This window comes from Meles meles, chromosome 17, assembly GCF_922984935.1.
Source record: "Meles meles chromosome 17, mMelMel3.1 paternal haplotype, whole genome shotgun sequence".
Lineage (NCBI taxonomy): Eukaryota > Metazoa > Chordata > Mammalia > Carnivora > Mustelidae > Meles > Meles meles.
In genome coordinates, this window is record NC_060082.1 from 57997317 (window position 1) to 58011885 (window position 14569).

General features: G+C 46.5%; 1 protein-coding gene across 1 annotated transcript in view; it reads left to right on the forward strand.

Moving 5' to 3' along the window:
- Positions 1-8197: 8197 nt before the first annotated feature.
- The window catches only part of SMYD3 (SET and MYND domain containing 3), a 699109-nt gene continuing 692737 nt past the window's right edge, over positions 8198-14569 (forward strand). Inside the window, exon 1 of the mRNA XM_045982186.1 lies at positions 8198-8426. Coding sequence (XP_045838142.1) covers positions 8263-8426 — 164 coding nt within the window. The 5' untranslated portion in view covers positions 8198-8262. The remainder of the gene's footprint in view (positions 8427-14569) is intronic.

Sequence of the window (14569 nt, forward strand, 5' to 3'; positions counted from 1 at the left end):
AAGTCTGCCTCTCACAGGAATCCATCAGAATCCTAGAGGAGAACATAGGCAGTAACCTCTTCGATATCAGCCACAGCATCTTCTTTCAAGATATGTCTCCGAAAGCAAAGGAAACAAAAGCGAGAATAAACTTTTGAGACTTCATAAAGATCAAAAGCTTCTGGAAATAAAAAAGGTCAAAAGCTTCTGCACAGCAAAGGAAACAGTCAACAAAACAAAGAGGCAACCCACGGAATGGGAGAAGATATTTGCAAATAACAGTACAGACAAAAGATTGATATCCAGATCTATAAAGAACTTCTCAAACTCAACACACACAAAACAGATAATCATATCAAAAAATGGGCAGAAGATATGAACAGACACTTCTCCAATGAAGACATACAAATGGCTATCAGACACATGAAAAAATGTTCATCATCACTAGCCATCAGGGAGATTCAAATTAAAACCACATTGAGATATCACCTTACACCAGTTAGAATGGCCAAAATTAGCAAGACAGGAAACAACATGTGTTGGAGAGGCTGTGGAGAAAGGGGAACCCTCTCACACTATTGGTGGGAATGCAAGTTGGTGCAGCCGCTTTGGAAAACAGTGTGGAGATTCCTCAAGAAATTAAAAATAGAGCTCCCCTATGACCCTGCAATTGCACTACTGGGTATTTACCCCAAAGATACAGATGTAGTGAAAAGAAGGGTCATCTGCACCCCAATTTTTTTAGCAGCAATGGCCATGGTCGCCAAACTGTGGAAAGAACCAAGATGCCCTTCAATGGACAAATGGATAAGGAAGATGTGGTCCATATACATGATGGAGTATTATGCCTCCATCAGAAAAGATGAATATCCAACTTTTATAGCAACATGGACGGAACTGGAAGAGATTATGCTGAGTGAAATAAGTCAAGCAGAGAGAGTCAATTATCCTATGGTTTCACTTATTTGTGGAGCATAACAAATAACATGGAGGATATGGGGAGATGGAGAGGAGAGGGAGTTGAGGGAAATTGGAAGAGGAGGTGAACCATGAGAGACTATGGACTCTGAAAAACAACCTGAGGGTTTTGAAGGGGTGGGGGGTGGGAGGTTGGGGGAACAAGGTGGTGGGTATTAGTGAGGGCACGGGTTGCATGGAGCACTGGGTGTGGTGCAAAAACAATGAACACTGTTATGCTGAAAAGAAATTAAAAAAAAGTCTGGGCACCTGGGTGGCTCAGTGGTTTAAGCCGCTGCCTTCGGCTCAGGTCGTGATCTCGGGGTCCTGGGATCGAGTCCCGCGTTGGGCTCTCTCCTCGGCGGGGAGCCTACTTCCCTCTCACTCTCTCTACCTGCCTCTCTGCCTACTTGTGATCTCTCTCTGTCAAATAAATAAATAAATAAAAAATCTTTAAAAAAAAAAGTCTGCCTCTCCAGATTATGGAAATCAGGCTAGTCTTTCTTTCTTTCTTTCTTTTTTTTTTTTAAGATTTATTTATTTGACAGACAGAAATCACAAGTAGGCAGAGAGGCAGGCACAGAGAGAAGGGGAGGCAGGCTCCCCGCTGAGCAGAGAGCCCAATTCGGGGCTCGATTTTAGGACACTGGGATCATGACCTGAGCCAAAGGCAGAGGCTTTAACCCACTGAGCCACCCAGGTGCCCCCGGGAATCAGGCTATTCTTTTTTTTTTTTTTCTAAATTTTAAAATTTTATTTGACAGAGAGAGATCAGAAGTAGGCAGAGAAGCAGGCAGAGAGAGAGAGAAGGGGGGAAGCAGGCTCCCCGCTGAGCAGAGAGCTCGATATGGGACTCGATCCCAGGACCCTGAGATCATGACCCGAGCCAAAGGCAGAGGCTTAACCCACTGAGCCCCCCAGGCGCCCTGAATCAGGCTATTCTTTTTTTTTTTTTTTTTTTTTTTTAAGATTTTATTTATTTATTTGACAGATCACAAGCAGACAGAGAGGCAGGCAGAGAGAGAGGAGGAAGCAGGCTCCCTGCCAAGCAGAGAGCCCGATGTGGGGCTCGATCCCAGGACCCCGGGACCATGACCTGAGCCGAAGGCAGAGGTTTTAACCCACTGAGCCACCCAGGCGCCCCGAATCAGGCTATTCTTATAATCCCCAATCACCCCACAGATAAATCACTAATTGAAGTATAAAATATACCTTTGATGAGGGACCAGAAGGCTAATTGAAGACAAAGCAGAGGCTGATCTCCTGCACCCTCACCTCTGGTTGGGATATGGCTGACATTCTTTGGGGACCTCCCAACTATCTTCATGTTAATGCCTTGCTAGAGGGGAAAAACAACCTTAACTTGCCAATGGCATGGCCTCCAATACCTTATAGGTCCTCTTTAGCATATGAAAGTTCTTTTGAAAACCTCCCTTTTTCCTTACCTTCCCCCAACCCCAGAGTATATAATCAATTGCTCCTCACAACCCCAGTGCAGCTCTTTCTGTCCATGGGACCTGTCCCTGTTCATGCTTTAACAAACTACCTTTTTGCACCAAAGGTGTCTCAAGAATTCTTTCTTGGCCATTGGCTCTGGACCTCACCCCACTGAACCTCACATTTATTCCAAAACCACATCACTTGGTGCCCAACTTGGGACTTTGAGTCTTTTCATCTGGACTCTGAGATTTGGTGCAAATTTGTTGAGTACTTTTCTCTTCCTTCCAGGGGCTTTTCAAGGAGTACAGTCTTATACAGTCTTATTGAAACATTTTCATGTTGATTGCTCAGGTTGCAATCCTCTAGCCCATGGCTACTCTCCGGGGAGGAGAAACCTGCCTTTTGCCTGGAAGTTAATACCCTGGCCAGGATGGTAATAGGACCCAGACATTAGATGCCATCTCTTTACTCCTCTCCTTATACAAAGGACTGTCTGTCTTGGCACAGGACAGTCATCTAAGTGACTAGCTCAGCTGCCAATCCTAAGACTCCCATGTGAGGTTTCCTCCTGGTTGATCTAATGCAATCCCCTCCACATCTCTGGTCTAGCCATTTATGGCTTTGGGACCTCCACTGAAAGCTGGCCAAAACCAATATCTGATGGAATAAACCCCAACTGGGGGTGGGGGGGCACCTGGGTGGCTCAGTGGGTCAAGCGTCTGCCTTCGGCTCAGGTCATGATCTCAGGGTCCTGGGATCGAGCCCACATTGGGCTCTCTGCTCAGCAGAGAACCTGCTTCCCCCTCCCCCTCTGTCTGCCTCTCTGCCTACTTGTGACTTCTCTCTCTGTCAAATAAATAAATAAAATCTTGAAAGAAAAAAAAAAAAGCCCAACTGGGGACCATTTCCTAGTTCGCTATAAAGACCGTATATGCTAGAATGCCGTTTAGACCTTGATGGATTTCCATCTTTACTGTTTTCCATCAATATCCTCTATTAGCTACTTAAGTTATAAATTTGGGTAATTTCCCCAGTAAAATTTTTCTAGTGTTCTCCATGGGTTAAAAATGGCAGGGAGATGGGGCGCCTGGGTGGCTCAGTGGGTTAAAGCCTCTGCCTTCGGCTCAGGTCATGATCCCAGGGTCCTGGGATCGAGCCCCACATCAGGCTCTCTGCTCAACAGGGAGCCTGCTTCCTCCTCTCTCTCTGCCTACTTGTGATCTGTCTGTCAAATAAATAAATAGAAATCTTAAAAAAAAATGGCAGGGAGATAATGCAGCTTTTAGGGTATAGGGCAGTATTTCAGTCCATTCACCAGGTGCCCATTGGTAGCCCAGGATGAGAAGGGGAAGGGGAGGGGCGTCAGCATCCCTCCCAGGCCTCTTAAGGCAGGAATGCCTCAGGGGAAGGCAGGATTGTGATCAATAGTGATTTCTTGTTTGAGGGATGCTTCTGGTTGCTTTTGACACACAAAACCTCTGACATGTCCTGCATGGGACACTATGTGGGAGTTGGGTGGGATGAGGGTGTGGCCGATCTTGGTAATGGACCTTCTCTACTTTTCCAGGAGCACTGATGAAGTTTCAGATTATGAGTGAGGTCCAGGGCCAATGACCAAGAAAGAATTCTTGAGACATCTTTGGTGCAAAATGGTGGTTTATTAAAGCAGAGGGACAGGACGCGTGGGCAGAAAGAGCTGCTGCCCCAGGATTGTGAGGTGTGGCTGATTATATACTATGGAGTTGGGGAAGGGAAAGAAAAGGAAGGGTTTGAAAGAACTTTCATGTACTAAAGAAGATACACAGGATACTGGAGGCTTTGCTTTTGTCAAGTTGAGGTTGTTTTTCCTTTCAGTAAGGTGTGAGCAGTAGATAGTTGGGAGCTTCCTGGAGGAATGTCACACTCCTCCTATCACACGTCCTTGTAAATGAGCTTTAGGGTTAGAAGAAATTCAGCTTTATTTACATTTCCCTCTGCCTCAGCCTCCCTCAATATTATGGAGGGGAAGATGATGTTAGGGCTTCAGGAACTGAGTTATGGGTCTCTGGAAGTTAGGCTGTTGGTAAGAAAGCTTCTTCCTTGTAAATCACTCAGATATTTGTAAAGTGAGGGAGACTCAGGCCTTGCAGGCTTGTGATCTCTACAAGTTAAATATTTGTTTTTCCTTTAGGGCAGCCAGAAGTGCCCGAGGAATGTCACATATAACCCATGCAGGGGCGAGGAGGGTGGGTTTGCGGGATGCAGCTTCTGCCTTGCCCTCAGCTTGCTTTGGTTCCCTCATTAGCATGAGCTCACTAGGCTTCTTAACTCCCCAAGGAACTCTCCCTTTGGGTGCCTTTTTAACCCACTGGAAACAAGTGGGATTGCAAAATTTAGAAAAGGATGGATCTCCTGTAACGCTGCATGGCCACAGTGGTATCTATTAGTTAGCTCTTTCCTGCAGGAAACAGGGCAAATAGACAGGTACCCTAGGTCCTCCCAGGTTTTCAGGGCTCTAAATCAGGACCCAGACCTAAGGTCCTCTTGGAGAACATGTTTGACTAGTGAACTCCCTCCGGAGATACTGGATAATTATTTAACTGAACAGGCCTCTTCTGAGGTAAACCTAGGTTGCTGTAGGAAATGCGGCCCATTCCAGACAAAGAGGACTCTTTTTTTTTTTTTAAAGATTTTTTTTAAATTTATTTATTTGACAGAGAGAAATCACAAGAGAGGCAGGCAGAGAGAGAGGAAAGGAAGCAGGCTCTCTGCTGAGAGAGAGCCCAATGTGGGGCTCGATCCCAGGACCCAGAGATCATGACCTGAGCTGAAGGCAGTGGCTCAACCCACTGAGCCATCCAGGTGCCCCCAAAGAGGACTCTTGACCCTCTTCCCGTTCATTGTTCTTCCTAATAGATGTGGGGGCTTCTCCCTCACTTATTTCCCAGGTTAATGGCTATAATTGGAGCCAGCTGTGGCTAGTCTACCTTGGGATGGGGACTTTGAGGGATATTCGCAAGCAGCTGCCAAAACCCTTTTGGTTTGAGGAAATTACCTATCTTCTCTAGCCCAACATGGACAGCTCATTCCCTCTTGTTGGCTGCAAAACATGGCGTCTGCTCCTCTATTGAAGCTGATGAGCTCTAGAACCAGAAACACTTTCTCTGCCATCTGGCGGCACTTTGCCTCTTCTGCGTTCCCTTCCCCACCTGTTTCTGCACCAACTTGGATGTGGCCTGCACAACTGGCTTCTAGACCTCTCTGGCACCTCTGACACCATTGATCCTCTTACTCAAAGAAGAGCAACCCCTGGACCTTACACCACCCACTTCAGATTTCCCCACCAATGTCTCAATTAAAAATTGACAGGAGAAAACTGACTTTTATTTTTTATTTTAATTTTTAAAGATTTTTTTTGGGGCGCCTGGGTGGCTCAATCATTAAGTGTCTGCCTTCGGCTCAGGTCATGATCCCAGGGCCGTGGGATTGAGCCCCGTACTGGGCCCTCTACTTGGCGGGAAGCCTTCTCCCTCTCCCACTCCCCCTGCTTGTTCCCTCTCTCACCGTGTGTCTCTGTCAAATAAATTTAAAAAAATATTTTTTAAAAAGGTTTTATTTGTCAGAGGGAGGGAACACATGCAGGGAGGAGTGGCAACCAGAAGGAGAAGCAGGCTGCTGACTGAGCAGGGGTCTAATGTGGGGCTCGATCCCAGGACCCTAAGATCATGACCTCAGCCGAAGGCAGATGCTTAACTGACTGAGTCCTGCAGGTGTCTGCGAAATGAATTTTAAAAGAGGATCCAGGCGGAACATATTCAGTATTTAAACTAATTTAAGTTCATTGCTTTAAGATAGACATGTCTTAGGGCGCCTGGGTAGCTCAGTTGGTTAAGCATCTGCCTTTGGCTCAGATTGTGATCTCAGGGTCCTAGGATCCACCCCCACATTTGGGGGGGGTGCTACTCGGCATGAAGCCTGCTTCTCCCTCTCCCTCTCCTCCCACTCATTCTCCCTCCCTCTCTCTCTCAAAGAAAAAAGAGAAAAGATAGACATGTATCAGCATTAAATATGAAACTTTTATTCTACCATGATTTATTGAAGGTCAAATGACTTCGTGATTCTCTGTTGCAATTCGTTAGCAAAAAGGTAACTTAAAATGATGGTTAATCTCGGCTATCTCAAATTTTTGCTGGGATGATAAATGGGATTGAATTCGTTGGATGTCTTGGTCTTTTCCAAATGAGATAAAACACTAAAGCATTGTGGGGCGCCTGGGTGGCTCAGTGGTTTAAGCCTTTGCCTTCGGCTCAGGTCATGATCCCAGGGTCCTGGGATCGAGTCCTGCATCGGGCTCTCTGCTTGGCGGGGAGCCTGCTTCCTCCTCTCTCTCTCTCTCTCTGCCTGCCTCTCTGCCTACTTGTGATCTCTCTCTGTCAAATAAATAAATAAAATCTTTAAAAAAAACCACTAAAGCGTTGAGTACTGGATGTAGGTTTATGCTGTTGACTCCTTATTGCAAAAAGCTAAGGACACTTGAGTCTCTTGGTAAACATGCTTTGTGCATAAGTGATTCGTAAATTTGGCACCTAAATTGTTCTCGTGGAACAATTCACAGTGGGTTACTACTTAGTTTTCACTGGAGAGGGAATTTCCTAAGAGTGAAAAATTTTGCTAAATGTCATGAAGACTAGTGAAAATAAGAAAAGCAGCTCTGTAGGTAGAAAAGTGGATGACGTAGGAAAGATGATGTTAGGGTTTGAAGCCGACAGCCGAGAAAGAATTCTTGAGACATATTTGGTGCAAAAAAGTAATTTTATTTATTTATTTTTAAGATTTTATTTATTTATTTGACAGAGATCACAAGTAGTCAGAGAGGCAGGCAGAGAGAGGAAGGGAAGCAGGCTTCCCGCTGAGCAGAGAGCCCGATGTGCGATGTGCGGCTGGATCCCAGGACCCTGAGATCATGACCTGAGCCCAAGGCAGAGGCTTTAACCCACTGAACCACCCAGGTGCTCCCCAAGAACAAATTTTTGAGACGTGTTTGGTGCAAAAAACCACGTGGTTTTATTAATGCACAGGGATGGAACCTGTGGGCAGAAAGAGCTGCTGTACTGGGTTTGTGTACAATGGTTGATTATATACGTGGGAGTCAGGGGAGGTAAGGAAGAAAGGATGTGTCTAAAAGGACTTTTCACAAACTAAAGAAGACCCTAAGGACACTGGAGGCCTTGCTACTGTCTAGTTAAGGTTGTTTTCCCCTCTAGCAAAGCATTAACGTGAAGCTAGTTGGGAGTTTCCTGGAGGACTGTCACACACCACCCACCCAGGAGTTGGGGAGGTGGGTTGCAGGGGTCAGCGTCTGCTTTGTTCTCAGGCTTCTGCTCAGCACAGGTGACAGCACTTAATTAAGAAATGAGTTATGAGCAATCATGATGTCTGCAGCTCACTTTTAAACGATTCAATAACAGACCAACTTCCTTTCACGGGGTCCAACAACAATACCTACATACCTGGGGAGAGAAAATGAGCAGAAATGGCGAAATGCCAAGAACTGATCTCGGAAGAGGGTATACAGGTATCCACCGCCCTGTTCTCTCACCTCTCCGTCTGCATACAAACTACCATAACTGAACGCTGGGCCAGTGTATGTACCACCGCTGCTCCCCGCGCAGCGGGTTGGGGACCGGCGGCGGCCATCCCTGGGTGTCCCGAGGCAGAGCCCCACCCCGCGCGCCGCTCCGACCCGCCTCGCCGGCGGACCCGGTCTGGGCATGCTCAGAGGCCCCGCGCGCCCGCCCCGCCCCTCGGGCGTACGCGTGCGCACACTGCGCAGGCGCGCGGCTCCCGGCTGCACGCGAGACGCTAGCTGCCGGACGCGGCGGACCGCTGAGGCGCGGACCTGAGGCGATGGAGCCCCCGAAGGTGGAAAAGTTCAGCACCGCCAATAGGGGAAACGGGCTGCGCGCCCTGGCACAGCTGCGCCCCGGAGAGCTGCTCTTCCGCTCGGATCCCTTGGCGTACACGGTGTGCAAGGGGAGTCGTGGCGTCGTCTGCGACCGCTGCCTCCTCGGGTACGTGCGGAGCGCCCTCGCCCACCCGAGTCCCGGGCGGCGCGGGTTGGGCGTGCGGGGGACGTAGGGGGGTGCCCGCCGCGGGACCCTGCCCGGTCGTGGGTGCGCACGTTTGGGGGTTGCTGCCCAGGTGCTCAGCCCCGCGCGTCCTGGGACGCGCGTTTCCCGGGGACGCGTCGCGGCTGGCAGGGGGCTGGGTGCGTTCCAGGCTCAGCCCCCGCCGCTCGGTGGGGCCGAGCTGGACCCGCTAGCACCCCCCGCCCGTGCCCCCGGGCTGCCGTAGCAACTGGAGGGAGCCGGTGGGGCAGAGCTAAAGGGCAGCGTTGTGCTGCGGGTGATTTTACCGGGGAACCAGAAGTCTGTGTCCCGGGCGGCCCGCTGCATCGGTGCGGCCCCGGAGGTCACACCTGGCTGGGGGTGGCGGTGGGGGCGCAGGGATGTGTGCCAACCGGGCTCGGTAGTCGGGACCCGCCAGGAGAGGACCCGGCTGGCGGGAGGCGGAAGAATCTCGGTGTTTACCGAACCCTTTCCAGGGTCCAGGTTGTGTTCCGCCTGGAGCCCTGAACAGGAACGGGGCATCCCTACGGAGCACAACGGTGAGAGCGAGAATTACCCACAGCGAATCCGAAGGGCTGAACTAGAGACGCAGTACAGTGCTGTGGAGCCCAAGTTCCTGAGGGTCCATGATGTGCTTTGCATTTAATGGCTGTGCAGGCAAGTCTAAGTCTTAACCACCTTTCGGGATGCGAGAGTTCATGCGAGAGTGTTTCATACGCCTGGAAGCCCTGGGCCAGTGTAAAGTGCTATGTTAAGGCAATTTATGGAAGCAATTTATTGAATCAATATATATATAGACACACACACACACACACAGAGTCATAGGACTTACATCAAACAACTAAGTGCTCTTATTATCTGCCAAAGTGGAGATGGGTGGGATGATTTTTCCAGATCTCCTGGCCTGGGATTTGGGTGGGTGGAGGTGAGGAGGCAGTTGCAGAATTCAGATCGGGAGCTTGACCATTAATCTTAACCAGTTCCTTATTTGATTCGTAATTGAGGGGTTTATTTATTTAACTTTGTATTTTAAAGTTACTAAATAAGAGTAACAATTGTATCTGCAGCTTCGTGATATGACCGTAACAGTAACTGTGAAAAAATCAGTTGAACGAGCACTTTCAAGTTTTTGTAAACGTCAAAACGTAAAAAAAGTTTTGAAAGCAGTTAATTTAGGACTCGAGTATTTGCTGAAAGCCTCCAAATTGAAAGTTATAGATCTTTGATTCTTATTCAAGCAAAGTGGAGACCTGGGCTCTTCTTCCTCCTGTTAAATCATCTGGGGGTGTATCTCAAGTTCGAATGTAGAGAACTTGCTGCCCTATAATAGTAGGTGATGGAGAGAGGAGGTGTGGGTCGTCTTCCAGATGGGATCAGACTGGCAAAGTTGTTTAGTAGTTGAGATGGGAAAGTTTTGGAATTAATACATGATGACAGATGATTCACTGAATTATCAGAGCTGAACTTGAGTCATGTGATACACAAATTGTCTGTTTTCCAAAGTAGACTATGCAGACCCAGCTGTTGGTGGGTGGGACACTTCTTCATTTACTATGCTATTTTATTACTGTTGGCTATTACTCCTATAGCTCATTAGCGAGACATTACTTGGTTAGTAATGCTTTAAGCAAAAAAGGAATTTCATGTAAGAGCATTGGGGAGATCTCAGCATTACTTTGAGGTCTGGAGGAACCCCAGTTCTGAAAGTGGGTAGGAACCAAAGGGAGTTCCATAGTCAGAATTACAGTTCAGAAGTAGTTGGAGTTAGGATCTGGGGAGTACATCATTTGTGATGCTGCCTCGTAGTGCTGGCTTCTCCCACATGTATTACCAGCACCACAGTCCTGGGCCCTGCTGCTGTTACTCTTGCCACTGCTGTGGGGAAAGTGAGTATTGTTGGAACGCTGCTTTCTCATCCATGCTTCTTTGTGGTATTAGCTTCTGATTCAAAGTCCTCAGTGGTGTCTTGGATTAGCTGAGATTGGGTCACTGCCTGTATCCTTGCTGCAAGAGAGTTTGAGAAGGTGACTGTTAGGACTTCTTGGCTTTTAGGAAAGGAGGCAGTTTCTGTTTCCGCCAATATTCATTATAGTGGGGGAATTGCAAACATAAAATAAGAAGGGGATATCAGTCAATACCAAGCATCCAAACAAAAACAAAAGGACTTTCATACTGATACACGCTTGTTTAGTAGTGCGTTACACACAAAATACATTTGCACTTATTTATTTATTTACTTGCCCTTCCTAGGATATCGCTGACCTGAGCTGTGGTAGTAGGGATAGGTGACACTTCCGTGTCAGTGGTTAGTATTTCTGCAATGCTGAGCTGGGAATCAGCACAGCCTGAAAACAGCGTTAGAGAAATCAAACTACGGTGTATTGTTTCATGCAGTTTTCTACTACAGTTGAATGACCATCACTGGGGTAAAGTTTCTGTTTCTGTGTTCTTTATCACCGTGTAAGTAAAATTTGTTTGTTCATCATCAGTTGTGAAGGCCTTGAGAGTAGGCGTTACATCTTTCCATTTTTGTAGCCCCAAGTGCCTGACACATGGTAAGCTTTTAGTTTGTGTTAAGAACATCTGGCTGAATTTTCCTCTAGCTGTTCTTGCCTTTCTGCTGTCTTCCATTTGAATTAAATGGAATGAAAATATTCATTTGTAACAATAACGGTCTGGGGTTGGGGTGGCAACATAAAATAACAGACTTAATTTATTATTTCATTCTACCCGATTTCCTTTGGTCTTGGGCTATTTGAAAAGGGCTTTAGTTCTTGCATATTGATCTTTATTAATAGAGAAACTTGAATGAACCCGCTTCATGGCTTTTCTTCCCTTTTTCCTCTCAGTAAGGACTGGTCTTTCATCTTGTGAGTAGAAAGAAAAATGAAGTATGTATATTGTAGAAAGATTAAATGAGAGAAAGTTGTGACCTGAAATAATTTATATGATCCTTTTTCTGCAGTTGCTCACCTCTTTAGTTTGACCTGGAAAAGACTGACAAAGGGGTTACTTGTGTTTTCTGTTTTCATATATCCAGCATATAAAATTCCATTGTAATTATTTTGTTTGCAGGTCTACCCACTTCAGTGACCCAGTTCCCTAATCTTATATCCTTGGAGCCTAGCACACAGGAGATGCTAACAGTTAAAGTTGTGAAGGGATAGTATTTAAGGGAATTTTAAGTCACTGTATGTTTGTTTTTGTTTTCTAAAGTTACAAGTTGCCTGTAGTTTTTGTATCAAGAACTTCCTCTGATGTACTCTGATGATAGTTTCTTTTCTTGGGTAAAGAGGATATGATTTCTCTTCCATCATTAAGGCTGAGCTTGAGGCTTAGTGCCTTCCAACAGGGAGAAGGATGAATTGGAAATTGAAAGTTCATCTTTTCTAGCCCTGAGAAAGCCCTGGTAAATTATGGGAAGAAAGGGGACAAAGGTAGGGAAAATAGATTATGAGAAATACATGTTTTGGGATTTTTTTGGAAAGATCTTTTTTTAAAAATTAAATTAAATTAAATTTTTTAAAAGGATATTTATTTATTTATTTGACAGAGATCACAAGTAGGCAGAGAGGCAGGCAGCGGGGGTGGGGAGCAGGCTCCCTGCTAAGCAGAGAGCCTGACGCAGGGCTCAATCCCAGGACCCCAGGATCATGACCTGAGCCGAAGGCAGAGGCTTTAACCCACTGAGCCAACCAGGTGCCCTGAAAGATCTTTTTTAAAAAAAATAATCTCCATACCCAGTGTGGGGCTTGAACTCACAACCCTAAGATCAAGAGTTAACATACTCCACTGATTGAGCTGCCCTTGAAATATCTGTTTTGAGTTTCCTCGTCTGGCCCAAGTTCTGGAGTTGGGGTGAGTGTGTTAAATAGGTTGAGGGGTCAGTCAAAAGTAGAAGGCCTTTGGCTGTGCTCCTTAATTGGAATCTTGAGGGGGGGATAGCTGTGCGGGTTGGTGCTGTTCCAACAGGGGGATATAGCACAGCAGTGGTAGAAGGAAGTGGCTAGACAGATGAGCCTGTGGTAGCAGGGGAGTCTGAAATGCTCTCATGTCACTGGGTGGGATGTGGAGGAGCTGGTGGGACAGCAGGCATCATACAACTCCAGACTGAAGGTCGGGGTCATGGATACAGCGCTGGGAGCAGTGATGGCATCCCAGAAGGTGAGATGGCGACAGTCCTGGTATGGGACATGATCACCTCTTTGCAGCAGAGGTCAGTGAAGATCCACAGAAATACCAAGATCCTAGGTCTTCTTGCCACCATAAGGTTGTATCCCTTAAGCCCCATTTGGAGAAAATTTACCTGAAAGCACCTATTTAAACCAGCTCAGGTAAGGAATTAAACTTAAATGTCCAAATATTAACTGGAAGAAACTGAGATATTTGGCAAATTTTAAGTTTCTAGCTATTTCCTACAGTGAGTATTCATGAGGTAGTTTAGACTAAATATAGAAAAAACAACCCCATGTCCATGAGACAGATTTGATCAATTAATAGAAAATAAAGCAGCTACATTTGAGTTGCAGTGTGGGTAGATATGACCAGGCAATAAAGGGCAAGAAGAGAACACTGTGTTTGGTGAGTTGATGTAATCTGTCTCCGCCAAGGACTGAACCTGGGGAAGGCAGGAATACCTTCAGATCCCGAGGCTGGAAGAAGAGTGCTAGAGAAGGTGGCAGCAGCGATGGAATGTTTTGAGGACAGCTAGGGAAGTGGCTGCTGACTAACTCGGTCTCTGAGAAGAGAAGGTTTGAAATACCTTCTGGAAGAGTGAATTGCCTCGTGGAATGCAGTAGCATAGCTGGGAAGTGCTGGGGGTCCACATAAAACTTGTGTTCATTTATTTAGAGTGAGAGCAGTTAGCACAGGCGTGCTTTTTTCTCTCTCCGTGGTCAGCCCCTTGACTATGAAATTTGGGTTTATCCAGGATTGCCAGGTTAGTTTAATGGATGGAGAGTGGGAGAAGGAAGTGGAAGCTGTAGGCAAGGGAGGTAATCAGGCACCATGATTTTCAAGCAAGGAACTGAGGCCATAAGGAGGGTAGGTTGATGGACAGTGGAATGTGATGGACTTGGGGGGTTAGGGGACATGGTGTGGTCAAGGAAAAGGTAGAGTGGTTGGAATGGGAGGACTTGAGATATATCTATGTATCTATATCTATATTTATTTATATATATTTATATATGTATGTATAGTAGTGTGTGTTGGAACAAGAGGGTTTAAGGTATGGCAGAAAGTACCTGAGATAGGGAAGAAGATTGTTAAAATGATCGGGAAACAGAGGCTGAGGTCTTAGATGGATTGATCCTTTCTTTCTTTTCTCTTCTCTTTTCTTCTTTTTAATGAGAGAGTGCATGTGTGAGTGGGGTGGAAGGTGGGGGAAGGGGAGAGGGAGGGAGAGAATCCCAGTCAGGCTACACGCCCAGCACAGGGCACCAGCTTGGGGCTCCATCTCACGAACTTGAGATCATGACTGGAGTCAATATCAAGAGTTGGATGCTTAACCAACTGAACCAACCCCAGGTCCTGCCCACCCCCGCACTGCTTTTTTATAGGTGAATTTTCTTTCTTTCTTTTTTTTTTTTTTTTTTAAAGATTTTATTTATTTATTTGACAGACAGAGAGATCACAACTAGGCAGAGAGAGAGGGAAGCAGGCTCCCCACTGAACAGAGAGCCCGATGCGGGGCTCGATCCCAGGACACTGAGATCATGACCTGAGCCCAAGGCAGAGGCTTTAACCCACTGAGCCACCTAGGTGCCCCTATAGGTGAATTTTCTAAGTAAGTGAATTTACCAAGAACATTAACATTAAGCCTTGGAATGAATAGTTTCAACAAAGGCAAAATTCTCACATTTGCTTCCTAAGCCAAGATTCAAGGGCCTGGTAGGAAGAGCCAAGTGGAGACAGGGAGGCATTCACCTCTGTTTAAATAATGGGTGAAAGGCATTCTGTGGGTTTATGGCTGGTTTTGTGAAATAGGTCAGTACCAGGTGCCGGCAAACTGCCGTCTTGTTACAGACTCTCCTTGGGGAGGTGAAGGGTGAACTGTGAAGGCCCTCAAAGAGTAGAACCTTGAGAAA